The sequence below is a fragment of the Opisthocomus hoazin genome, chromosome 1, assembly GCF_030867145.1.
Source record: "Opisthocomus hoazin isolate bOpiHoa1 chromosome 1, bOpiHoa1.hap1, whole genome shotgun sequence".
NCBI classification, from domain to species: domain Eukaryota; kingdom Metazoa; phylum Chordata; class Aves; order Opisthocomiformes; family Opisthocomidae; genus Opisthocomus; species Opisthocomus hoazin.
Window position 1 is genome coordinate 108169401 of NC_134414.1, and position 27025 is coordinate 108196425.

General features: G+C 46.8%; 2 protein-coding genes across 5 annotated transcripts in view; one reads left to right on the forward strand and one right to left on the reverse strand.

Annotated features, from left to right (window-relative positions):
• The window catches only part of SON (SON DNA and RNA binding protein), a 41599-nt gene extending 26060 nt beyond the window's left edge, over window positions 1-15539 (reverse strand). Inside the window, exons 1-3 of one of the 3 annotated variants that reach the window (XM_009933384.2) lie at window positions 15265-15538; window positions 13470-13636; window positions 195-11051 (exon numbers count right to left, since the gene is read on the reverse strand). In XM_009933384.2, the coding sequence (XP_009931686.2) occupies window positions 195-11051; window positions 13470-13636; window positions 15265-15380 (11140 nt within the window). In that variant the 5' untranslated portion in view covers window positions 15381-15538. Of the gene's footprint in view, window positions 1-194; window positions 11052-13469; window positions 13637-14362; window positions 14524-15264 lie in introns of those variants that run through there. The other 2 variants (XM_075432530.1, XM_075432538.1) reach the window with 2 other exon arrangements.
• Window positions 15540-17934: 2395 nt separating this feature from the next.
• GART (phosphoribosylglycinamide formyltransferase, phosphoribosylglycinamide synthetase, phosphoribosylaminoimidazole synthetase) overlaps window positions 17935-27025 on the forward strand; it is a 41455-nt gene continuing 32364 nt past the window's right edge. Inside the window, exons 1-2 of one of the 2 annotated variants that reach the window (XM_075432560.1) lie at window positions 17935-17953; window positions 26149-26297. In XM_075432560.1, coding sequence (XP_075288675.1) covers window positions 26153-26297 — 145 coding nt within the window. In that variant the 5' untranslated portion in view covers window positions 17935-17953; window positions 26149-26152. Of the gene's footprint in view, window positions 17954-23362; window positions 23458-26148; window positions 26298-27025 lie in introns of those variants that run through there. The other variant, XM_075432552.1, reaches the window with a different exon arrangement.

The window sequence follows — 27025 nt, forward strand, 5'->3', positions numbered from 1 at the left end:
TTCATCCAAGTAGTAAGCACTGATTCAGCTCCAACACAGAAGTTCCTAGTGGAAGTCACTGCCTAAAAATAACGCACAAAACAACTTCCAATAAATTCCTTATGAATGTTGCAGAGATATCTTAAAATAAGACTATGTAAATGAACAGAGTATCCCCTAACCATGCAACTACTGAAAATAAAACTATCACTTACCCAAGTCTGTAAGACGTTTAGGTGACCTGCTTGCAAATCGTTCCGATGACCTTGACCTACGACGATCAGGTGATCTGCTGTATCTTCTTCTCCCTGAAGATCTCGATCGCCGTAGTCGAATTGGTGACCTACTAGAGCTCCGTCTTCTTCCTCTTGACCTTGATCGCCTTTGACGAATAGGTGTTCGACTCCTGCTCCGTAATCTGAGTGATATTCTACGATCTCTTGAATCTGATCTTCTTCTTCTTCTATCAGTAGATCTTGATCTATTTCTCTGAGATCTCTTACGCCTGTCTCTTGATAAAGAACGCCGCCTTCTAGATGCTGACCTTGACCTACTCCTCCTTCTGTGCCTTGAACGCGACAATGAGCTAGACCGAGAGCGACGATTAGATTTTGATCTTGAAGCTCTTCTACGTGTTCCTGACCTGGAGCGATTCCGTCTAGAGCGAGATTCTGTGTCATATCTCTGGGATCTGCGCTGAGAAGACCTGGAGCGTCTGCTTCTAGACCTCCGTGAAGACTCTTTGTCTGCTGTTTTTTCAACAGATTTGGACCGACTCCTTTGGCGACCAGTGGACCTGGAGCGTCTACGTCTAGACCTCCGTGAAGACTCTTTGTCTGCTGTTTTTTCAACAGATGTTGATCGACTCCTTTGGCGACCGGTGGACCTGGAGCGTCTATGTCTAGACCTCCGCGAAGACTCTTTGTCTGCTGTTTTTTCAACAGATGTGGACCTGGAACGCCTATGTCTAGATCTCCGTGAAGACTCTCTGTCTGTTGCTTTTTCAACAGATGTGGATCGACTCTTTTGGCGAGTAGGAGATATTGAGCGTCTGCTTATAGATCTTCGTGAAGACTCTTTGTCAGATATTCTGTCAACGGATTTGGATCTTGACTTTTCACGTTCAGAAGAGTCAGAACGCATACTTTCAGGTATAAAAGAAGAGTCTTGTTCTTCCAGCCTCTCAACAGGCATGGAATCCTGTTTATCTTCATCTGCCAAAGAAGGCTCCGCATCCTCACCCTCTTCACAAGTGGAAGACCTTGACTCACACTCATCTGACGACGTGGAGTCTCTTCGCTCAGCTGTCAAGGAGCGCTCCACATCATCTATTTCTTCACCAGTGGTAGACCTCGATTCACGCCCATCAGGGGATGTGGAATGTCTATGTTCAGTTGTCAAAGAGGGTTCCATATCCTCACCCTCTTCACCGGTGGTAGACCTCGATTCTTGCTCGTCTGAGGATGTGGAATCTCTTTGTTCAGCTGTCAATGCGGGTTCCATATCCTCCACATCTTCGCCAGTTGTAGACCTTGACTCATGCTCATCTGAGGATGTGGAGTGTCTACGTTCAGTTGTCAAAGACAGCTCCTGGTCCTCTGCTTCTTCACCAGTGGTTGACCTTGACTCACGTCCATCAGGAGACACGGAGCGCCTATGTTCAGCTGTCAAAGAAGGTTCCAAATCCTCCATTTCTTCACCAGCTGTAGACCTTGACTCACGGTCATCAGAAGATGTGGAGTGTCTACGTTCAGCTGTCAAAGAGGGCTCTCCATCTTCTATATCTTCACCGGTGGTAGACCTCGACTCATGATCATCAGAGGATGTGGAGTCTCTTCGTTCAGCTGTCAAGGAGGTTTCTGCATCCTCTACCTCTTCCCCAGTGGTAGACCTTGACTCATGTTCATCAGATGACACAGAGCATCTACGTTCTGTTGTCAAAGGCTGCTCCTGATACTCTGCTTCTTCACCAAGGCTAGATCTTGACTCCTGCTCATCAGGGGAGGTGGAGCGCCTATGCTCCGATGTCAAAGATGGCTCCAGATCATCCATTTCTTCATCTATGGTAGATTTCTGGTCATGGGCCTCAGGGGACACAGATTGTCTCTGTTCGGAAGTCAAAGAGGAATCTAGACCCTCTTCCTCCACAGGAGATTTCAGCTCATGACCTTCCCGGTATGAGGATGTGGAATGTCTATGTTCAGATATCAAAGAGGGCTCTAGATCCTCTGTTTCTTCACTAGGGCCAGATTTCACACTATAGCCATCAGGGGACATGGAGCACCCAGTTTCAGGCATCAAAGGCACTGCATCGTCCATTCTTTCAACAGGGACAGATTTCAAGTCACTGACATCAGGAGACATGGAGGCTCTATCATTTAGTGTCAAAGGTTCGGGACTGCCTACTTTTCCAGCAGCGGCGAATCTCAACTCCTGACCACCAGGGGACGCTGCATGTTCATTTTCAGGTGCTGGAGAAAGTTCCCGCACATCTGTGTTTTGAACGGGGGTGAATCTTACCTCCTGGCTCTCGAAAGACAAAAGACGGTCATTTTCGGATGTCAAAGAAGAATCTATAGCCTCTGTTTTCTCAGCATGAGTCATTTGTGGTTCATACTCTTCAGGGGACACAGCATGTTCATTTTCAGATATTAGAAAAGGTTCCTTAGCCTCTACTTTTTCAGCAGGGCTACACTGTAGCTCCTGACCTTCGGGGGACATGGGACATTCACCTTCAGACAAAGATAACTCCTGCACCTCTGTTTTTTCAACAACAGTAGACTGCAACTCCTGGCTATCAGTGGACATTGAACTTTCACTTTCAGATGTTTCAGAAGGTTCCTCCGTTTCTTCTCTTTCAACTGGACTGGATCTCAAATCATGGCCTTCAGGTGATGCATCATACTCATTTTCAGACAGCAAAGAACACTCCTGCACTTCTGATTTTTCAGGAAGACCAGAAAGCAACTCCTGCCCTTCAGGGGACGCAGCATACTGACTGTCTGATACTAGCGAAGGCTCCTGCACCACTGTTTTTTCAGAAAGGTTAGACTGTAATCCTTGGCCTTCAGGGAAGATGATATATTCACTGTCAGATGTCAGAGAAGGCTCCTGCACCTCTTTCTCAGCAGGGCTGGCTATCATCTCCTGGCCCTCAGGAGATACAGCATACTCATTTTCAGACAGGAGAGAACACTCCTGTACCTCTGTTTTTTCAGCAAGGGAAGACAGCACCTTGTGATCTTCAGAAGACACAGCATATTCATTGTCAGGTACTACAGAAGTCTCCTGCATTTCTGCCTTTTCAGGAGAGCTAGATCTCAACTCCCGGCTCTCCCAAGACACAGCATATTCATTTTCAGACGTCAGAGCAGGCTCTTGCACTTCCATGTTTTCAGCGGGGGGGGACCGCAACTCCTGGCTCTCCATGGACACTGAACATCTTTCTTCAACCATCCGATAAAGCTCCCGCATCTCTGTTTTTTCAGCAGGGGTTGATGTCAACTCTGGGCCATCAAGTCCTATTGAGTATTCATTTTCAGACATTTGAGAAGGCTCCTCTACCTCAGCTTTCTCAAAAGCAGTGGATGTCAACTCATGGCCATCAGAGGAAACAGAACATCTGCTTTCCAGTATCAGAGATGGCTCCTGCACCTGTATTTCTTCATCATAAGCAGACCTCAACTTGTGGCCATCAGGGGATGCAATGCATTTCAGTTCAGATGACTTTTGCACCTCTACTTTTTCAGCAGCGATAGTACTCAATTCGTGACTATCAGGCAACAGGAAAAGCCCATCTCCAGAAGTCACAGAAGTCACTGGTGCCTGCAGTTTTTCAGTAGGTGCGCTTACTGATTCACAAACATCAGCAGACTCGGAGAACCCACTTTCCAGTGGGAATGAAGGCTTTTTTATCTCCATTTTTTCAGCTGCAGTGGATGTAAATTCATAGCCTTCAGGTGAGACAGAACATCTAAGCTCAGATGCCAATGCCAGCTCCGCACCTTCTGTTTTCTCAAAGTAATGATGTTTCGATTTATGGCCATCATGGCACACAGGAATTACACTTTTAAACATCAACAAAGATCCTGTACCCTCTATTTTTCCAGCAGGCAGGTAACTCGATTCATGCATTTCAGAAGATTCAGAGCAGTCAGTGTCAAGTACTTGTGAGAGTGTTGGACCATCTAAATTTTTGTCAACAGATGACGTGGACTCATGAACTTCTGAAGACTTGCAGCTTTGTCCTACAGTTGTCAGTACTACTTCCTGCATTTTTTCAAAAGATGCTGCTGAAACGAGGCCATCCGAGATCTCAACAGGACCACATTCAGATGTCAAGGAAACATCTGGAGCCTTGATTTTTTCAACAGATAAAGATGTTTGTTCATTTCCATCAGGTGACTTGAAGGACCCACCTTCAGACATTAAAGGAAGCTCCTCTGTTTGTGCGGCAAAGCTGGATCCTGATTCACGTCCATCAGAAGACTTGAAGCATCCACTGTCAGAAACTAGAGAAGGCTCCTGCACCTGGCCCTTTTCAACAGGCAAGGAGGTTGACTCACAGCCATCAGGGAATGCAGAGCACGTAACTTCAGATGCTAGAAAAGACTTTTGAGCCTCTACTGTTTCAAAAGATTGTGACTTTGACTCATGGCTGTCAGCCAACTTGGAAGATTCACTTTCAGGTACTTGCAAAAACTTCTGAAGCTCTGTTTTTTCAACAGGGGTATGTCTCAACTCATGACTGTCAGAGAGTACACTTTCAGACATCAGAGAAGACCCCTGAACCTCCATTCTTCCAGAGGACGAGGAGATTCCCTTGTAATCATCAGAAGAGCATCCACTTTCAACCGTCAGAAGAGGCTCTGGACCCTCTACTTCTCTGAGGGAGGTAGATCTCGACTCATCTTCATGGGATGCTGAGAGCTGAAATTCTGTTACCAAAGAATTTTCTGGATCTCCCCTTTTTTCAACAGATGGGGATCCTGACGTGGATGTGGAGTATGCAAGTTCAGGTAGCAATGAAGACGCCAGAGCCGCTGCTTTTTCAGCTGATCCATTTTCAGATGTCACAGAAAGCTCCGAAATCTGTGTTTTTTCCACAGGCATGGATCTCAGTTCCTGGTCGTTTGGGGTTTCGGAGCCATCAAATTCAGACATCACAGAAGACTGCAAATCTGCTGTTTTTTCAGACGAGCAGCTTTTCTCAAGACTATCAACAGTTTTGGAAAATCCACTTTCAGACACTGGCGGCAGCTCTGGGCCATTTATTCCTTCAACAGACAAAGCTACCGACATGGGACCATTGGAGGATTTGGAGGAGCTGTCTTCACTTGCAGCAGGTGGTTCAGGAACTTCTGCTTTTTCAAGACATGTGGTTGACTCCTGAAGTTCGGAAGACTCTACACACTTGCTACTACACTTTACGGCAGATAATTTACCTTCTCTTTTTTCTATAGATTTGGACCTTGATTTAACGCTATCAGAGGACTTGGAACGTTTCCGTTTGGATTTTTTTGAAGATTCCTTGCGCTTTTTTTCAACAGACCTAGACCTAGACTTGTAACGTTCAGAAGATTTTGAGCGGCGACGTTTAGATTTTCGTGAGGACTCTTTCTTCTTTTCCACTGATTTGGATCTAGACTTGTAACGGTCAGAGGACTTTGAGCGCTGACGTTTAGACTTCCGTGATGATTGCTTTCGATCTCTTTTTTCTACTGATCTGGATCTAGACTTGTAACGGTCAGAGGACTTAGAGCGCTGACGTTTAGACCTCCGCAGAGATGTCTTACGACCTCTCTTCTCAACAGATCTTGACCTAGATTTTGAACGGTCAGAGGAACCAGATCCTCTATGTCTGAACCTCCATGAGTACTCTTTGCCCCCTCTCTTTTCGGAAGACCTGGATCTAGATTTGGAATGGTCAGAGGACCTGGAACGTCTGCGGCGGGATCTCCAGGAGGACAACCTGCTCCCCCTCTTTTCCACTGACGGAGACTTAGACCTGTAGCGGTCAGAAGACCTGGAACGTCTGCGCCCAGACCTTCGAGAGGAGAGTCGCTTTTCCGCTGACCGAGACTTGGATCTGTAGCGGTCAGAAGACCTGGAACGTCTGCGCCCAGACCTTCGAGAGGAGAGTCGCTTTTCCGCTGACCGAGACTTGGATCTGTAGCGGTCAGAAGACCTGGAACGTCTGCGCCCAGACCTTCGAGAGGAGAGTCGCTTTTCCACTGACCTGGACTTAGACCTGTAGCGGTCAGACGACCTGGAACGTCTGCGCCCAGACCTTCGAGAGGAGAGTCGCTTTTCCACTGACCTGGACTTAGATCTGTAACGGTCAGAAGACCTGGAACGTCTACGTCTGGACCTTCGTGAGGACACACGCTTTTCCACTGACCTGGACTTAGACCTGTAGTGGTCAGATGACCTGGAACGTCTACGTCTGGACCTCCCAGAGGACAATCTGCTCCCTCTCTTTTCTGCTGATCTGGATTTAGACCTGTAACGGTCAGACGACCTGGAACGTCTGCGCCTCGACCTCCGGGAAGACACTCTTCTCTCTCTCTTCTCCACAGATCGGGATCTTGATTTGGAATGCTTTTTTCTGGAATCTGAGTAGTTTCTGCTCCTAGAACGTGCTCTTTTAGAAGTCAAACGCCTGGAAGTAGAACGCGACCTTGATTTTTTCTTCCGCTTCCTAGACCTGGACTGAGACTTGGAGCGACTCCTTTTTTGCTTCTTTGCATCATGTTTTTTATCACTGCTTCTATGGCTACTTTTTTCAACTTTCTCAAGTCTCATCAGAGTCTCCCTCATACGTGCCGCCACATCGGGCTGCACATCAGATGTTTCTGAATCTCGTTTCTCTGACTCCTGCTCTGGAGTTGCTTCTTTGACAGTCTCAGCCTGGGGAATGACTTCCGACTGGCTTGCCTCTGACACGAGTACTGGAACTGCTTCTGTAACAGTCTCCGGTACTGGAGCTGCTTCCAAATCTTTTGTCTCTGGCTCCAATCCCACAGCTGCTTCTGCACCTTTCAGCTCTACAACAGTCTCAGGAAGAGGAGCTGTTTCCAAATCTTTTGTTTCGACCACATGAGCTGTAGCTGCTTCCAACTGTTTTGTGTCTCTGATTATTTCAGATTCAGGAGCTCCTGCTGAATCTTTATCATCTGCTGCATGTGAAGAACTAAAAACTGTTTCTGCTACTAAAGGGTCAGATGCTTGAGTTTGCTCTGTGTCTTTCTTCTCGCCCAGTACCTCGCACACCTGAGCTTCACCTGGAACTCTCACATCCTCCGTTAGTTGGCCCTGCACCCCTTCTGCATATTGGACTTCCTTTGCTGCTTCATGTTCCAGTGTTGTTTCCAGATCTTTCACATCCCTTGGTTTTGGAACTGCTTCAGAGTATTTCATTTCAGCAGCACTCAAGATTTCTGGAGCCTTTTCTGCACTCTCCCATTCTGCAGCAGGTTTTGCTTCTAGAACTGCTTGCACCTGTTCTTCAGCGTGCAAAGATTCTGGAACAGCTTCTGAAGCATCCTCTAAAACATTCATCGCCCCCACATTACCAGACTTGCAGTAAGTTTCCATCCCTTGGATATCCATGTGTACCTCAGGCTTTTCCACTGTTTCAGAACCTTTCACCTGTACTGTTGCAGAGTCTTCCATACCTTCCAACAACCTCACTTCTCTAGCTTCTGATGTTGGCTCCAAATACTTTGCTTTCATTGCTTTCTCAGTTTCTGAAGCTTCTTCAAAATCTTTTACACTGATAAGCGAGGGTTCAATTTTTTTTGTGCTTGTCCTCCTTGTTGCAATTATATACTCTACAGTAGGTCCCTGAGTTCTGATGTCTGTCGAAATCTTAGATTCCAAAGTTCCTCTCAAGTTTCTCACTTCTGTCGCCATTTCTGATGCTACGTTTTTTTCCTCTACTCTGTGCAGAGACTCTAATACTGCTTCTGAATGACCTGCTATTTGTTCCTGTACAGATTTTGAACTTGTTTCTGAAGGTTGCACCATCACTGTTTGCACAGGTTCTAGTATTGCTTCTTCGCTCCTTGCTTTTGCTTTGTTTGGATCTTCTGGAGCAACTTCAGAATGCCTCATCTCTCCAACCACCTCAGACGCCAATGTCCTTCCCAAGCCTTGCATTAGTGTCCTTGTTTCAGATCCCACAACCATTTCCAAATTTTCCATCTGTGTTAAGTGTGAAGTTTTTGATGTTGCTGCCACATCTTTTACCTCCGCAACTGTCTCAACTTCCAACAAGTTGTCTAAACCTCTCACTTCCACAATGGCAGGACTGGTAGCTAGTTCAGAATCCTTCATCGTCCCTACTACCTCAGCCTGTGAGGTTCTTGTCTGTGTCATAACCTGAGAATGCGAAATGATGGAACTCTCTGTTTTGCTTGGACCAAGAGGTTCTGCAACTGTTTCTGCATGTTTTGGTTCTCCCTCTGCTGTGGTTTGCAAATGCATCATTCCTGCTAATGCCTCAGACTCTCTAACTGGTTCCATGCTTACAAAAGCAACCACAGGTTCAGGAGTCCTTTCTGACCTTTCTTCTAAGGTAAGAAGTCCTGGACTTGCTTCCAAGACTTCGCTACCCATTTTGGCTTCAGAACACACATTTTCTCCTAAGCCTCCTGCCACTGCAAGGGTTCCAGGCTGCAAAACTGCTTCCAGAGTTTGTATCCTTGTCATACCTACAGATGTTGGATCTCCCAAATCTCTCACATCTTTCAAGTGCAGGTGTGATGAAGATGTCTTCATCTCTGTCCCGGCTCTGCCAAGGTCTGCTTCTGAATCTTTCCTTTCCTCCTCTGCTACAGGTCCTACACTTGCTTCCAAACTTGTCACTGGTCTCACAGATCCAACTTTCATAGCTAGGAGATGAGCATCTGAGCCTGCTTCTACTTCCGCCGTCCTATCTAGATATATTTCTGAACCTTTTGACACTGCTGTTGAATCTAGTGTTGCTGCTAAACCTCTGACCACAGTCCCACAATGCACAGCTTCTTCTGATGCTTTCACACCTTCCATTTGCAAAGACAGTGAAGCTGTTTTCAAAGATTTTGATTCCACCACAGCCATTGGTCTTAGGACTCCTCCTGGACCTTTCACATCTTTCAGCAAAGACAAGGGAGTCACTTCCATACCTCTCACATTTGACTGACTCTCAGATCTTGATTCCCTCAGCTCCTCTGGTTGTCTCAGTAATGAAGTACCTTCTGAATCTTTTGGCTCTGTTACAACTACAGGCTTGAGAGTAGATTCAGAAATTTTTGAGGACTCAGTATTTTCCAGTTGCAGAGTAGCTCGACTTGTTTCTTGACCTTTTACTCCCGTTAGCACTACAACTTCCACAGTTGCTTGTGGACCTGTAAAACCTTCCACCATGTGGATTTCTGGCGTGGTTCGGGAAACAAAGGTCTGCGCAAGTGCTACAGATTCTGAAGTTGCTCTTAAGCCTTTTGCCTCCGCAACCACATTTGCATCCATCAATTCTGTTGGAAGTGCAGATTCCTGGGTTCTATCCACACTTCTTGTTTCTGTCAAGACTTTAGGTTGCAGGAACACTCCTGATGCATTTAGCACTGTTGCAGCATCAGTAGTACATTCCACTTCTTTGACTACTTCAACTTGCAGACATTCTCGAGCTGCTCTGACGTCTTTTGCTAGAACACCCACAGGAGGTTCCATGATTGTTTCCAAAGTTTCGGGCTTTACTACAGGAGTTGGCTGCGGAGCTTCTTCCAAAGCTTTCAAGTTTTCCATATGAGCAGAGCTTCGAGCTGGTTCAGTATCCTTCACTTCTATAACAGCTCCTGGTCCCAGGGGTATTTTGGCACTTTTTACTTCCACCTGGGTCACAGCAGTCACCGCAGATACTTTAAGAGGATGTTGCAAAGATACATCTGCCTTCAAGACACTTGAACCCTCTGCAGGGCTGCACTGCGTCAGTCTCAAATCATCAGATACAACTGAGGGCTTCACAGCTGGCTCCAAAGTCCTGCTCACACCCCCTAATTCCAAAGATCTTTCTACACTTTTCACATTTCCCATATGCAGAGATTTTTCAGTTGCTTCTGGAATTTTCACTTCTTCCACAGCCACAGGCATGTGAGCTACCTTCACAGTATTCAGATCTGCCTGACTTGCAGACTTAGGAATCGCTGTCACATCACTTGCCAAAGAAAAAGATTCTGAAGTTGCTTCCAACTCTCCCCTCTGTGCCACAGATTGTAGAGATGCTTCTGAATATTTCAACACCTCCATGGCACCAGACTCAAGAGCTGTAGCCATAGCTTTTAACTCCCCAGTGGCTTTAGATTTCAGAACAACTTCTGAACCTTTTAGTGCTTCTACTACCACTGAAGCTAGACCTGCTGCTGAATCTTTCTGAATTTCAGGTTTATTGGCAACTCCAGATAGGATGCTAGATGAAGTATCATTTCCAGTATCAACAAGAACACCCTTTTCACTCACACTAATAGCTACAGGATAAATATTTTCATGAGACTGTTTAATTTGTTCTTCTCTAGTGCAAACTATAGTTTGAGTTATATTAGCATTTTCTTGGATATCAGATTGGCTGCCTTCTAAGATAAATGGAGGATTTGTTGCACACAAAGTCTCCTTCTCACTTCCAAGATTTTCTGTAGATTGCTGAAAATCAGTTCTTGAATGAGAGACAAGTCCTAAAGCTTGTCTATCAAGCTCCTCACTTGCTTTTACGCACAGTTCTTCTGGCTGCACATGGACAGCCAGATTTGCATCTCCAAAGCCTCCATGCTGTGCACTCAGTTTGGAGCTTGATTTCTCTGGCAGCAAGTGAGAAGCAGCCTGCAAGTCTGCATGTTCTCCATGACGTGTACTCAGCTTTGACTCCTTTGGCTGCTTTTTATGCTTTTTCTCTTTCTTCCTTTTCTTCTTCTTTTTCTTCTTCTTCTTGCTTTTGTGTTTCTTGTTCTTCTTTGATTTTTTCCTAGGAATTTCATCTTCAGCAGTAGAGCTTCTTTTTGTAGACTTAGTACTATTTTTCACAGTATTTTTGCCTACATCTAAAAAAAAACAATAATCTCCTTGTAAATGTTATTAAAACTACTTTTTAAAAATCTTCGTAGACAAGCAACCAAGGACATGGACAGACATACAAAAAATTTTAACTTGAAACCCATGCCTTCTGCACTAAACTACTATGCATAAATAGCACACACTCCCTTTTCAGCCCTCTTACCCTTCCTCTCAGGAGTCACTTTAACTAAAAATAACTAATTCTTCTTTCAAAAAGTTAACCACTTCTTCTTGGTCAGCAACACAGTTCCAGGGGGAACAGGACTCCTTCCAAGAAGCAGCTGGATATACTCCCACCTATATTCAACTGGGCAGCGCATTCTCCCAGGAGGCTGGAGATGCACTTTTAAACTACACCAAGCTGCAAATAAAAGTGAACCAAGAACTCCCATTTTCCAGACAAACTGCCTAAGTGGTCGTATGCTTACTGTATAACATGTGGCCGGCCCATCATCCCCTACTATGCTTCAATTTGTGAGTGAGCCAAATATTACTAGTGTGTTAGAAACTATCTAAGCGTATTTACTGATTAAGTTCCTAACTGACTAAGTTCTTCACACAAATCTGGGGAGACAGCACCTACTTCCCAATCCCAAACAAGCTTTAAGACACTGCAGCTAACCAGCTGCTCAGACTGGACTGCAGCTGCCACAAGCATCCATAAATCTGCAAGTGCCTAGTAAGGCTTTTGCTTCAAACAGTAAAGTAACAAATAAATTCAGGTGACTTCAGGGACAAGTGATGACAGAGGGAAGAAAAGAGGAAGACTGAGGTTTCAATCACCTTCTTTTATTTCTGTACCTTATTTCCCTCTGAATTTAACCTGTGTTAGGTTCTTACCCTTCTTTGGATCTAGTGCCACGTTTTCATGAGAAAAGCACTTCTACTATAGGCAATCTGTTATAATCTCTGTTAAATATGAGCTATATATTTAAGTCTGCTTGCATGTTATCTTCAATTATTATATTTCTACTGGCCAGGGCAGCAATATGAAATCTCCAATTATAACCTGTCTGTGATTACAGAGCATACTCTTTCAAGTACACTATGCAAAATAATTCAAAACCTCTTGGTAATTGCAATACTATTAAATGAGCATGACTTAAGATCCCATAAAAAAAAGTGTCTCAGGTAATTTTAAGCACACACATTTTTATGGAGTAAAGACCTTAACAAAAAAATAGCGTTTCCACCAAAATTGTTATGAATGCAATGAAAGAGAACAATGAAGCAGAGCTAACTGACCTCTTCTACACAGCATTTTCAGATAATCTCTGTTGTCCAACAGCAACATTAACTCCTTTCCAGATATGAACAGTGGGAATGTTTACCATAGGTTGAGTTTATTAACTTCCACATTGCCTTATTCTTCTACGGCAGAACAACAAATGCACCAAAAAAAAACAACAAACCAAAACCAACCACAAACAACCAGCCCCAGATGCCAGCCTAAAGTATTGGTTGTACAGCATAAGTGAAAGACACTTAACTCAAGGTAAACAAGCCACTGTGCATAGAAGAAAGAAAAAGCAATTCCAGACCCTTGCAAACACAAAATCATTTATTTAAGGATTTCTATGCTGCCACTCAAGAAAATCACTCTGGAACTATACTTACCAAGCACATAGCAGCCACCCATGTTTCAACTCCAAATAATTAGAAATTCAGTAACTGGACCCTTCATCTCACCCAACTCTCCCGACTCAGAAATTTTACACAACGGACTAGTGCCATGAGAAGGGATAATCATATGAAACTTTTTGGCATAATAAATCTAGTAATTTATTGAAGTCATGAGATTGCTACATAAAAATTCCTTAACCTTTGAAAGATTGCAATCTGAGTACATTTTAAAGATAAGTGCATTAGTAATTTTAAAACAGCAAAGCATCTTACTCTGACAGGACAGTTAACTGTAGTTGTGAATTCTAATAAATGATTTTCAGAAATACTCTTGCAAACCAACCCAAAACAACACAACAAACAATGCTCCTATCCATCAGCACCACCTTTGTTAGTAAGAACTGCTCATTGAAACCCTGAAGTAGGCACATACAAAATAAGAGCACAATTATATACATCTATGGATATTATTCATACGTACAGCACTGCTGTAATGCAGAGAAAAGAAAAAAAACTTTTTCTGCATAGTAAGTAATGCTTTCATAAAATACCCAACTTCCATTTTTAAATTATGTATTCTTCTGTCCATCTACAGTTGTACATCACAGTAGACAAAAAAAACTTAACAAATATTACAATAAACACACAACTTGCCAGATAAAGTTTGGCGAGAGGAGCAGTACCAAAAATTACTTTTTCATCCCTGTAAAACTGATCCAATTTTAAGCACTATGACAACCTTCTTAAACAGGAAGACACTTGCTAAATGTGTTTTCATTTACCTGATTTGCACTGCAGCTCTGTATCAAGGGCTCCAGAGAGCACTTCCTCTATTTTCTGCACTATCTGATCATTCTGACGACTCCCAGCACCAGCAACAGTGTCATCTGAAGGGTTGGCTTGCTCAGCTGGGATTGTGTCACCATTGGGCTGGCCTTCTACCCTGCCACTAACCGGGAGGAGGGGAAAAAAAAAAAAAAAATCAACATAATACAGGCAACCTTGAGCCTTTTTGACTTTTTTTTTTAATCATATGCATTTATTGTACTCATCCCTTCAAAACAGTATTTTAGTCTCCTGAAGAAGCCATGCTTTCAACGAAACATCTATCTTTAACTTTCATTTATCCACAACAGAACACCTTGTGAGGACTGAGTATTAGGTGCAAGAGGAAAAACATGTTCTCGAACGAGCTACAGCCCCCATGTTTCACCTAAAAATTGGGCTACAGCCCCCCCCCACCCCCCCACCCCCTCAAAATAAGCACCCATCACCCACTCTTCTCCAGCAGGTTTTGCTTACTGCGCGAGATAAGGCTGAGAAAAATCAGGCAAGCTCAAATATCGTAAGGTTAGTAAACTTCTGAGCGAAAACGGGTGCGCGTTCGCCTGGAGACAATGCGTGCGTCCGACCGCCACCCCCCCCCCCCCCCGTCGTCCCCCCCCCGTCGTCCCCCCCCCCGCGCCGCGCCGCATTTTCGCTCAAGGCGCTCGCAAGGGCGCAAGCCCCCGGGCCCCGCCATGTTGACGCCGTAACGCCCCGCCACAGCCCTAGGCCGCGGCCCGCCTCCCTCCGTCCCGCCGCGGGGCCCACGCACTTCCCGCCCGCCGCCCCCCCCCCCGCCAGCGCGCTAGGCCCCGGCCGCCTCCCCCGCCGCCCCGGGCAGGCTCGTTACCCGCCGTGCTGCTGCTGCTCTTCCTGGATCTCCCGGAATTTGCTAACCACAAAGGACCGAAAGATCTCCTCGATATTAGTCGCCATGACAGCCGTACGGCACCGGGCGCCCGCTCCCCCCCCCTCCAACCGCGCTCCGCTTTCCTTCCTGCCGAGACGCGAGGCCTCCAATATCCCACAAGGCACCGCGGCGAGGCCGAGAGCCCTTGTGACGTCCTCGCTAGATACCCGCTCGCGATTGGCTGGCCTCTAACGGATGACGCAACGGGGGGGGGGGGGGGGGGGAGAGCAGCCCGGGCCTCCGGACGGCCGCTCTAGCGCCGAGCAGAAGCCATAGAGCGCAGGCCCCGTCTGGCTTCCGGGAAAGGGGGGGGGGGGAGGGGGAAATGTCTCGTCTCGCGGAGAAGTTCGCCGGTCCCCCCGCACGAGCGCGCCGCCATGTTGTTGCACTCACCCCCGCCCTCCCCGCCACACCGGCCCCGCGCGCCCACGAGCGCTCAGCGTCCCCGTCGCCCCCCTCGCCCCCGACCGGCAAAGCCCCAGCAGGCCGCCCTGCTCCCCCCCCGATCCCCCCCCCCCCCCCGGGTGAAACCGTTAGCTGCCGTTCTGCCCCCACACCGACATTCACACACACACACCCCCCCCCCTCCTCCCGCCGTACTCGGCCCCTCTCGCGTCCCGTACACCGAAAAGCTGCGCCCGAGCCCCCGGGAGACCGGGTAGGGGAGGAAAAGAAGGGGGATCGGCCGCCGGTCCCCGCGGCCCCGTCCCGTCCCCGTCCCCCCGCACACCCACCCACCCTTCCCCCCCGCTTCCCCCGTCGCCATCGCGGCCGTCTCCGGCGTCCGCCGGTGCCCGGAGCCGCCTGGGCCTCGGCGGAGAATCCCGTCGGCCGGCACTCACCTCTCGGAGGGCCGGAGCGGCGGCGGCGGCGGCGGCGGGGCCATGGTGGGCTGAGGCGTGCGGCCGTGCGTGCCGGCGGGCTCGGGGCCGGCGGGGGTGGGTGGGAGCGATGCCATTGGTCTCCATGGAGCGGGGCCAAGCCCCGCGCCTCCTCCGCCGCTCCGCGCGCACGCAGCGCCTAGCAGGGGGGCCCGCCCGCCCGCGGGTGCGGCTGCATCGGAGGGACCGGCGCTGGGCTGCCCTCACTCACCGAGCGGCTCCATGCGAAGGGCGCCCTCCTCCTCCTCCTCCTCTTCCTCCACCCCCCCTTCCCTCCGCCGGGAGAGCGGGCAGCCCGGCTGCGACACGCACATGTGCTCCGGGGGCTGTCTGCGGGGCCGGGCGGCGCCGGCGGGCAGCCCCGCCGCTTGGGGGGGGGGGGAGAGAAATTAAAGGAACAAAGAAAGAAAAGGAGGAAAACGCCGCCGCCGCGAATAAATAAATGAAACCTGAGAGATAAACCGGCGCCCCGGCCTCGGCCCACTTGCGAAGCCACGTCTTCTGCCGGAGAGCACCCAAACCGGTTTGTCCCCAGTCCGGCCGCCCTGGGGGTCCCCTTCGCGCTGCCCCGAACCCCGTTCTCAAGTCTACGTGTGCACAAATACATCCCCCGTCCTGCGAAACCGAATAACCCCACTGCTGGAAGACCCTTCCCCCCCACGCGGTTTCTTCTGGTGCCATGAAGGAGTAACTTAGCAGGGTTAGTTGGCCTGAGATGAGTTCGAAATACCTCAAAACCTAGGTAAAACCATTTAATTGCAGCTGGGGTCTTTTATTTGCAGCGTCAGCCTCCAGTTCAGGGTGGGTTAATGGTCACTTGCAAGACCCTTTGAAAGCAGCTGGGTATTGCTGGGAGGCGGTCTGCCTTCTCATTAACTTCGGAAAAAAATAATGGATTTGATACTTGGATCAATTTGCTTACTTTTATGTCACAGTCGATTTATCCCATTTGTAGTAGAAAGCAGTTACATTTAAGAGCCCCTTTTACAAATAACGTGTACCTTTCGTGCCATGCCAACATTGATCTATTTTAGAACTTACCAACAGAATACGGTACCCAATTTCTGGTGTTCAGTGAGCTAAAGAGTGAAAACAATTCACTCAATTTCAGACATATTTAGATTCCTGTGATGCAAATGGCCCTGTCTAGACCAGGCATGCTTTACCCAGAAACAAGTAGTGATACTCTACACAGGTATAAGGTTGATAGTAGGGGCCTTGCTGTAGCAACAAAGCTGCAAGGGCTTTTAGCACGACAGAATCTTAACTTACCCCTTCCAAAAACCCAACCCAAACCCAGCTGTACTCAGGAGAACGGCAGGTTCGACTGGCGTAACTTGGCCCATGTCAGGGGCTTCAGGCAGAAAAGCTGTTCCAGGCAGGGATCGCACCTCCGACGCCAGCCCAGGGGAACCGACCTGCCCTCCCTCAGGAACGGGACCCTTTTCAAACGCAGTTAATTTGTTCAGAGTAGCTGAACTACACTGATATCCCTACTGGTGTAGGCCTCCATCTACACAAGTAAAATCATGAAGAAAGGTACAAAAAAAGCCAGGGAAGGATTTTAGTGCTGGCTGCATATTTCCCTCTGGCTCCTCAGAAATGAACACAGACAAAGCGATAACTAGAAAAGTCACTGCTCATGCAAATGAGGATCCACAGCCCCACAGCAAAAGAACTATTCCTGCTCTCCCTTCCCGTCTCTGCTGGCTGTAAAAAACCCGCAATCCTGTAGCCAGACACTTCTACTCAGTTAGGTGTTAGGTTGTTTCCCGATTAATTAAATGAAGTGTTTTACTTTCATCTGGTCAAGCCCAGCGACTGTTGCTGATACATCCAGCGTTCAGTTTGTAAACACAGTGTTACGGGACTTCACTAATAGCAGTGCTGCTGCAATCGTCAGTACTACTTAGAGCATTTATTCACATGACTGTTCCCTTTCAAAGTAGGAGTCAAAGGTGTGCTTAAACGTGCAAACAATATCTATTTATGTATTTCATAAGCAAATTTCCAAAGAACAGTGAGGTTTTCACATTATTGCTCTTGGGGGGGGGGGGGGGGGGAGAGAAGTAAAACTATGGATCAACTCTGTTTTCATCAACAGTATTGTCGCACAATTTTCATGCTAAATTGGACTAAACATTGCCCAATACTATTTGGTTCAGTGCGATACAAACCAAGGAGTTGCTTCTACCCAGCACTTAAAGACACATAGGAGCACTCCCCCTGAGAGGACATGGGAACAGAATCAGTCTTTGCACAGCCCTGTCCAGCCAAATTAACAAACTATGGCCTTTGCCCCCTGGAGAGATACTCTACTCCCTGGACAAGGTAAAACCCACGTACAGGAGACATTTTTCGGCCGCCTCTGGCACCGTGCCGGCCCGGCTCAGCGCGCTCCGCAGGCAGCGGCCGCCCCGAGCCTGAGATATTCCTAGGCTTGAAGAATTTACGTGCAAAAGCCAATTAGCGAGTCTCCAACCTAAGACATTGCTCGCCCTTCCTCCGCTCCTTCCTCCCTCCCTCCCTTCCCGCTCTGCCCCCCCCCCGGCCGGACCCGCCGCCATGTCGCGGTGCCCCCTGGGTACTGTAGTTTTCGGCAGCGCGGCGGAGGGTCCCTTCCCGCTCCTTAAAACCCCCCTGAAGGAAAGTAAGTTTTTCTTTCGCTCCGGAGAAGGGCACCCTCCGCGGGCCGCTCGGCCGCGGGGTCGCTGCCCGCAGCCAGCCTCCCGCCGCCGGGGCTGTTGGGCGGCGGCGGCGGCCGGGAGGAGCGCGGCGGCGGCGGGGCCATGTGCTCCCCGCTGCCCGCGCCCTAAAATGGCGGCGCGGCGCGGCCCAGCGCGGCGCCTTGCCGCCGGCCGCTGCTGCGCCCCGCTGCACCCAGGTCCCCGCGGGGAACGGGCCTCGCCGGAGAGCCCGGGCGGCTTTGCTTCAGCCCGGGTCCCGCTCCGACCCGCACCCGTGGCCGTGGAGGGGCCTGCGGAGATCCGATTGCGAGCGGCTTATTCGTTTATATCTTTAACTGCGTGTCTCCTGCCCAGATTTACTTCTGGGGAGCTTGGTGTGTAGCGTTTTTAAATGCACTACAGTTCAATGTATTTTAAAACCTACATGGCTTTTATTTCTGCGGGGTTCCCCCCCCCCCCCCCCCCCCCGCCGTTCTGCTTGGCTTTGAACAAGTGGTGAAATATTTGCTTAAAACTAAATATTAAACTTCTGACTTGCCTTGTTTTGGACTTTGGCTCACTTTGATTCTTTCCCTGCTGTTTGCAAAGTTGGGGGCTGACCAGCTTTAACATTGGCCCCCCTTTTTTTTTAATCTGTCTAGTGGATACCTCAAATTGATGAGCAGAGTTAATCCTTATTTCACTATGTTGTGTGTGTAACTGAAATGGAAACACAGAAAGGGCATTTCTCTCCCCTCATCCATTCTGATTCTCACCTCGTAGCTTCTGCTGAAGCTCTGGTGGTGGAAGATACTGAGCACTTCCAACTTCCCACATAGAGTTCGGCATGTCAAAATTTAGTACTTTGGGGAGGGTGATAAAACTTTTAAGGTCCATTTATTTTTAGCAGTGAAACTTGCAGTACTGTTTTTTTGCCTAGGAAACACGCAGTCCAGCCGTTCAGAGGATCCCACCGGGAGGCAAGACGCCTGCCTTGCAGATCCTCTCTTCAGGCCACAAAAGACATACGTTTTATTCTCAGCTCTGATTCAGGCCTGCAGTGTGGTGCTCTGGTTGCTGCAGGGATGAAACACAGATGATAATAATGACTTTTCCTGGGTTTTTTTTGTTTTATTTTATAAAGCTGTCTGATACACCACAGTATAAGGCCAGGTGAGAGCCAGGAATTAGTCCTACATAAAATGCATGAGCAAAAGAAGCTTATTTAAACCCAAAGCTGTAACTAAAAACTGTAACTGTTGCCTGATTCTGGAGGCTCCTGAACTCTTTAGGCAACTCTTTACAGTATTGAAAGCTGAGGAAGTTAAAAGTTCTCTAAGGCTGTGCTGTTTTTCTTCAGGATGAGCCTAATGCTGCGCTAGCCTAAACTTGCAGTTCCGCCGTTGTATTTTGGCCATTTTGCCTGTTTAGGTGTCAAGGCTGTTTGTTTCTGCACCTTGCATCGCTCCAGCAGAGCTGCCTGCACGCTAGGTACGGTGAATTCCCTCAGGAAACTGATCCATGTAGGAAAAAAATATGGAGACATGGATCTCTTCGCCAGCCCTCACGTGACTCTCTGGTCCGACTCGCCTTGTGGCCACTAACAGGCTGGGGCAAGAGGCGGGAGCGAGCAGTCGGGAGAGAAGGTAAATTGGGAAGCAGCGTTTGCTACCGGTTCTGTTATGGTCTCTCGAGAAATCAAGGCAATCCGAGGGTGCAGTGCGCAGGACGGCTGGGCTGGTGAGCAGTTTGCCGTAGCAAAAAAAGACATCTTGTCACCCTCTCTGGCTGCCACCTTCTGCCTCTTCCCTTGTACTGGCTGCGGTGATCACTTCATCCCTCAGTGAGTTAGTTTAGCTCACTAAACTGGCAGAAAAGTATGTGTATATGTATATATGTATTTACTTTTCTGGGTTGGTGGCTGTTGTAGTGTTAGTTTTCCAGCATTATTGACTGCCTGTTCGAAGGGACTGCACGCCCTTGGCACACACAGGTGGGAGAGGGAAGGGGAGATGGGAGGTGGAGAAGTTGGTGGGACCAATGGGGAGCTGCACCGGCAAAGGGCAGCACGAACCGGTTGTGAAACGCCAGTCGGTGAACCTGCAGCTTACGCATTTCAGCCTCCGGTTCGTCGCGGAGCTTGGACGGGGTCCAGCGGTTGGCAGAGGTTCACTGAGAAGGCCAGCTCGGAGCTCACCTCATGTGTACCGAGATCTGTGCGTGCTCGTAATGTGCAGCAGACTCTTAAGTGACTCAGCCTACTGATTAGAGTGTTAATTCAGAAAACGGACAGCTGGGTTCGGGCTGAGGGGTTTAGGACCACGGGACCTGGCTGCTGGCAAGTTTGGGAGCCAAGTAAAGGGTGGCAGGCTCCCGGAGGGGAGTACGGCAGCAGCCTAGCTGTTGGAGTTGGGAGGAGGAAGTTCTAGGTTTTGACTTCTTCTCCAACCCGTTCTTTCAATTTCTTTAATCCCATATCAGGTCTATGAAAAAAACGCATGAATGATCCTGACTGGTAGGGCTAGAAGCTAATGCTGCACTCGATGGGGTGGCAGCCAAATTGCACAGCCTTCCGAGTTTTGTGTTTTCCCTGTCCCCTGTGAGTCTTAATTTCTTTTGCTTCTCCTGCCTAACTTCAAGAGGAAGAGTGAACCTTCTCCTTCAGTGCGAAGCCAAGTGATAAGAGCTCTTCTCCAGGGACTGGAAGGGTGTGGGTTTGAACCTTCTCAGTGGTGCTGGGCTTGAGTCCTTTGTGTTTGCAGTAAGCGCCGTCACTGCTGGGCCGTTTTGTAGCCTAAGCTCTAGGAAAGGTAGGAGTTGAGATGCTCTGGGCAAGGACTGTATCTTCTGTGTAAAGAAACTTGAATGCCTGCATCGGGTTTCCCAGTGTTGGGAAGATAAGGTATTGCAGCTTTTACGTAGGCTGCAGCTAAGGTTAGATGTTACGTGTGCAGTGATGCAGTGGATAGATGCAGCCTGAAAGGCAGGTCTTGCCCTCAAATTCTTCTGCTCAGCTCAGTTGTCCCATCCATTCACTGTTCGTGTGTCTAGACCTTGGCTGATTGCACTTCAAGCCAGTTCAGCTTACAGAAATCTGTTTTGGATTGTGGGGTTTTCTCTGCTCAGGTTAGTTTTATGAAATCTCAGTGGATGGATTACGCTCAAGTCAGCAACAGAGCCAGTACAAGGAAAGGGAGAGTGCGTCTGGGTTCATGACGTCTGCTTTCAGTGACAACAAGGTGTATGAATGGGTCCAGCATTAATGCATGTGTAAATTTTCACAGCAGAGTGTAAGCCGGCTTGAGCAGCAAATACCTGTTAGGGAAGGGCTGAAGCACTTTGGATGCTGCACAGTGCAACATTTTAAATGTGTTGCCATTGTCACCCCACCCGCTCGGATTTTGTGGAAACTAAGACACTAAAAAGTATCTTTTTAAACTACTTTGTTTTGTGGCACCTTTTTTCACACAGATTTTCAAGATTTGATGTATTTGGCTTACCAAAGCAAAACACATTCCACCCAGGTCTCTCTGTCAAGGAGCACAGAGAAAACCAAGAGTGCTGGAGCTTTTTAAAAAAAAAAAAAAAGACACTGTCTGAAGCAGTGAGCTGCCACCAGTCATAGCCTTTACCGTTTGTGCTGTATTGCATAGATCTTATTTTAATTGAACCTTTTTGTTGCTTTAGTTAGGGGTGAGGTAATGAGGCAATGGCTTATTACAAGATTCCACCTAGGTGAGATAAAATATCTAGATAACTTGCACCACACATGATATTAAACTGGAACGTGGGAAGAAATTGCTTAAGGAGTTAACATTTTCTTACAGAGTTATCTTCATAAATGCAACCAAGGAGCTGAGTCTAACCCCCCAAGTCTGTGTACAGGACCAGTTCGAGAAAGAGCGAATGGCTCCTGTCACTTGCTTGTTAGCAGAAAAGGGGCAGCAGCAGTTAGTAGCCTCATTTCACTTCTACCAGTACTTGGAATCTCACCGTGCCTTGTGGAGGAGCCAGGATGGAGAAAGCCATCAGATACTGTTCGTCTTGCCTTCCTCACTTGATTTTCTCTGCTCCGCAGGCCCCGACGTAGTGGAAGAGTTGCCCAGCTTCTTGGTGAGCCCTGCCTTTTGCGGAGGATAAAGGTCCCTAGACTGATGCTGGTCCCTACTTACTTACGACTGGCAACCTCAGGGGCAGGCTCTGGAAATCAGCTTGTCTTCGTTCTGTCTTTGTGTCCTCTCCTCTTGGATACACGGAGTGATTAGCTTGTTTCTGCTTTCCTGTGACCTAGTAATAGACCCTTGCTTGAAATGCCACTTGTCTTTATTTTAAAATGTCTTTTAAACAAGCATATCTTCCTTCTTTACAATAGCAGACAATGGTCACTGAAGGTAATTATGTACCATGTTTTGGAGTCTAAGGATTTCACGTATTGCTTCCAAAAAACCTCAATGTGGGTAATCCTCACAGAATAAATATCTACCTTGTGAATGGCTTTTGGTCTTTTGAGAACCAATTTTTGACTCCTGGATTAGTGACAAGATAAAAAGAAATGTCGCCTCTTGGAATTTTCATTTTTAATGCAAGATTTTGCTGGGCAGCAGAGGGCCTACACGACATCTTTCTATGTCAGTGTGAAAGAGAAAGGCTGCCACTGTTAGATTTGAGCCTCCTAAACTGGGTTTGCCACGAGAAGTTCTTCTCAAGCTACATTCCTCAATTAAAGTTGCTAGGATACCACTTGTGGGATGCACAAATAACATTGAGTTTCAAAACAAATAGCTGAGACTGATTTTTTACTCACATTTTGTTATAAAATGGTTACATTTTATTTGAACATGTGATGCATGGTTTGTTCTATTTATTTGCTCCCATATTAAACCTGATGCTGTGTATTACTAGGTTTTTTTCAGCTGAGAGTAGTATTAGAGTATGTTACGTCAGGGGAAAAAAGGAAGTGCTTCTTTGACTGAGTTGCCAGCACGGTGAGTTACTTGAGCTGGCAACAATGTCACTGGATCTTCAAGCCTGTCCTACTCCCTAACCAGTAGGCTTAAGGGAGCACTGAATGTGCATCATGCACCTTATTCTTTCATACTGTTGATATGTGTAAGACTATGCGTAGCGACAATGCATAGCCTTATTTTTAGATAAAAAGAGAATATTTACAATCTGATTAGTCAGTAGTTTCTGACTGCAAAAAAATACCTGGAATGGGACAGGATTTATGTTGCATGTTTAGAAACAGCAGGCTGTGCTGCTTCTGCTCTGCAGAGTTTTTGCTCCTCACTCCTAGACATATGGAAGTTTCTGTCCCCTCTTCCCAGCTGGAATGGCTGGACTTCCCTGTTCATTGGTTAGCTGCGCAGTGTCGTCAGTGGGGCAGTAATACTGGGACAGGGGCGCTACATTTTAACTGGAGGCTGCTTATCTCCTTTCTCTTTGCCCATCTGAACTCTTGAGTCAGACTCGCAGCACGTAGCGTAGAGTAAGTATGTTCTTTGTCTTTATCTAATTCTGTTACTGTCTTTATCTAATTCATCCCTTTGTTGTAGCCAGTCCCTTATTCTTTTATCTTTTCTTTTTTCTTTGAATTGTAATGTAAAAGGGGTTTAGCATAACTCAGTGTCCCCAATACGTATACCATAACTGATAATTTTTACCTGAGTGTGGTTTTTTTGTTGTAAGTAATCCTGGAGTTTTGTAATTAAAACATCTCTGCAGCTTTGCAACACGTATATTTGGTCAGACACTGTTGATTGGAAAGCTATTGGTCTCCCCCAGCCTGACACTACAATTAAATTTTAACTCCAGTATGTTTAGTTCATAGTGAACAACTCAGTGTTAACTTTCCGTATTTTATGCTTCTATTCATGTTTATTTTGTCCTTATTCTGACTGGATGCTTTGTCTAAAAGTATCGCTCTCTGAACAAATCATTCATTCGTTAATGGGTTAAAATACATTAGCAAATGGCATAGGAATACGTTCTAAAACATGTATGGGCTCTTCCTGTCTAAAGCTTATTACAGAGGGCTTGGATCTGGAAGTCGGGCTCACTATACGCATCACATATTGCCCAAGGAGCAGCTTTATTCAAGGCGAGCTGTAGCAGCTGACGTGAGGGAGCCTGATGTGATGCCCCTGCCTTATCAGTTGGCTGAAAATCTGCTTTCTGTCATGTCTTTTTGCTTTTCTCTTAAAAATCTGTTGTGGGTTTTTTTTTTTCCTTTTCTTCTCTGTTGTTTAAGATGTGCTCTGTGCTAGTCATCCTCTCCTGTCCTCCTGCAAAGGAGGGGACCGCAAAGGAGATCTGACTTTCTGCTGCTCTTGGAAATGGAGCTGTCACCTGTGGGGATTCAAGCTGTGTCGTGTGTCTGGGGTTGTTATCCAAGTTCACCGTGGGAGGCACTGTACACATTGGCAAGCGCGGGTCAGTGACCGGCTACCTCATGGAAGAGGCACAGGGAGCGACCAAGGGTTGCCTGCTACGTGTACCGGGATTACAACAGGCAGGCTGGTTGTTCCTTTTGGCTAAAACTCTTACCTGGGCTGCATTCCTCTTCATAATAAATGGGAGGTGATTCATACAGCAGAGGGACGCATCAGACCTCTTCGCTGGCCATGCAAAGCCATTTGAGTAAATTGTGCCATTTTCAGCACAAAACGGGTTTTGTTTATTCTCATTACTTAAAATACTTAAGCCATATTTTTAGATTTAGATTGTTGTTTTGCGTATGTTAAGGTTTAAAGCTTTTAGATTAGTTTTTTGCAAGTAGTGCGTGCTGCACTTGGACTTAGGACCACCTGCCAATTTGTAGCAGCTAGCTTTCTGCCCTGCTGAATAGCTGCTTCAGGGACTGTTTGACTTCTGTGGATAAAACTCTTAACTAGTGCAGCGGCATCGTTTGTGTGTGTAATTTATATATGGTTGGACTGATGTGACTCTAGCAGTTTATTCTTTGAACAGCTTAGGCGGCTAGCCTTTGCTTCTCAATGAACTCCAGATAAAGACATATGTACTTATTTTGTAAGTTATGTACTTACTTTATTTCTTTATTTACTATTTTCTGAATTCCGATGGGCTTTTTCAGTGTAAGTGAACTTTTCTGTTCCCTTGCTAGCTGTGTGGTATCATTGTCAGGATAGCAATTCTGAAGTGACGTACATCAGTAGATATGTAGAGAATATGCATAGAAGTAAATATGTCTTAAAAAGCACAGGCTGACTTTCAAAGCTACTCAAAGAAAAAATTGTAATATTGACATCAGTCCAATATGTGTAAGTTATGTGTACACACACAGATAATGGCATAGGGAGGGTGAAACTGAGAGAGTTCGTTTCATTTTTGTGACCGTTTTGTTTCCAAACTGCTGAAAAGGTCTCGGACAGTTTAAAATTGTAAGGAAAGTGCAGCCTTCATTCATACACCTACTTTCCGCAGGCCAAGAGAGCGTTAATGTGTTTTTCTAACACAGTGGAATGGGAGAGAGGCGTGGATGTGCTGCAGTACCTTCTCCTTTGTTAACGACACCCAGTCGGTCTTCCCTGCTGTTCACCTCCTGGTTGTTCCCTCCTAAGGAAAGCCAGAGCTGGAAATTGATTTCCCTGTCTCATTGCTCTTAACCTTTCCTTTTCATAAAGTATTTAGAGCTCTTTCAGATATTACCTCTAAAAGCTCTCGAGTGGTCCCATTCGACTCTTAACACTGTAATCCTGTGTTCATACAGTTAGTTCATGAGAAGGGCTTTGCCCTCTGCACAGTTGGTTTCTCCAGGAATGTCTGTAGCCTACACATCACAGCCCGGTCACTGCTAAGGGTTTTTCCTATATCACAGACTTCTGTATTAATTAGAGCAGTTGCCAATCTGACTAAAGGAAAGCCAGGATGGGTTGCCCTGCAGGTTACTTCTGTGTTCTGGAGCCGTTCAGTTTCTGACATTTAGTTTATATCACATCTGATTAAGTCAGTTATCCATTTTCATGTACATCTTGCTCTTTTTGTTTTTTAAACCAATAAAACTCTTATACAAATATTGTTGCCTGAAACAAAGTGACATTCACCTCTGTTGTGAGTTGCGTTGCACCCAGCACTTAAAGGCGTGCTCTGTCAAGCTCTTGCTTGCCTAACTTCACGCTGCTAATTCCAGCTGTTTTGCTTGTGTTCTGGTTTTACGCAGACTAATGGCTGATCGTGTGCTTGTGGTTGGCAGTGGAGGGAGAGAGCATGCGCTGGCCTGGAAATTGGCCCAGTCCCCACATGTAAAACAAGTGTTTGTTGCTCCAGGAAATGCAGGAACAGCTGACAATGGAAAAATTTCCAATTCAGGTAAAACCCCAAAAAATACAATTTTTAAATTTGATAACTCAACCAGTAAGTTGTTCTTTTCATTGATCTGAAATCACAGCTGTTATTGTGAAAGGATTATGATTATTACTACTACTACTATTTTTTAAGGTTTTGGACATGTGAAATAGATCATATAGATGCAGTTAAGAAAAAAAAAATGTGTGAGTGAAACCTTGTGGAACTACCACTCATTTTACGTGATCTCTGTTGTGATACTGAATTCTTCAGGTTTGGGAGAGGAGGATGCAGCCAAAACTCCATCTGTCTGATGCACGTTGCTCCGGGAACACAGCTCGGGATAGCTGCTGTGGTTCCCGCTTCCCAGCACCCAGGAAAGGGGTGATCGTTTCTTCTGGTAGGAGCTGCAGTTCAGCAACTGGTTGGTGAACAGCTGAAAAGTGCCTGCAGCAAATGCCAGCACCTCTAGGAGGGTTGCAGAGCTTTGAGTACTAAATTTACTACTGCATTCTTAGAAGGGCATTGAAGCCCTATGATCCCTACAGCCTTTGATGAGAATACTTTCTCACCTGAACTGTTCAACCTTAGAAAAATACTAATTCCTTTGTCTTAGTGATCCTAAGAATTTAAGGTAAACATTTCTCTCTTAGTACTGCCTGCCTGTTTTGAGCTTCTAGCTTAGGAAGTTAAGCTCTGACTGGCTGTAATTGAAACTACTCACAGTTACTAGTTTTAAGAAATCAAGCATA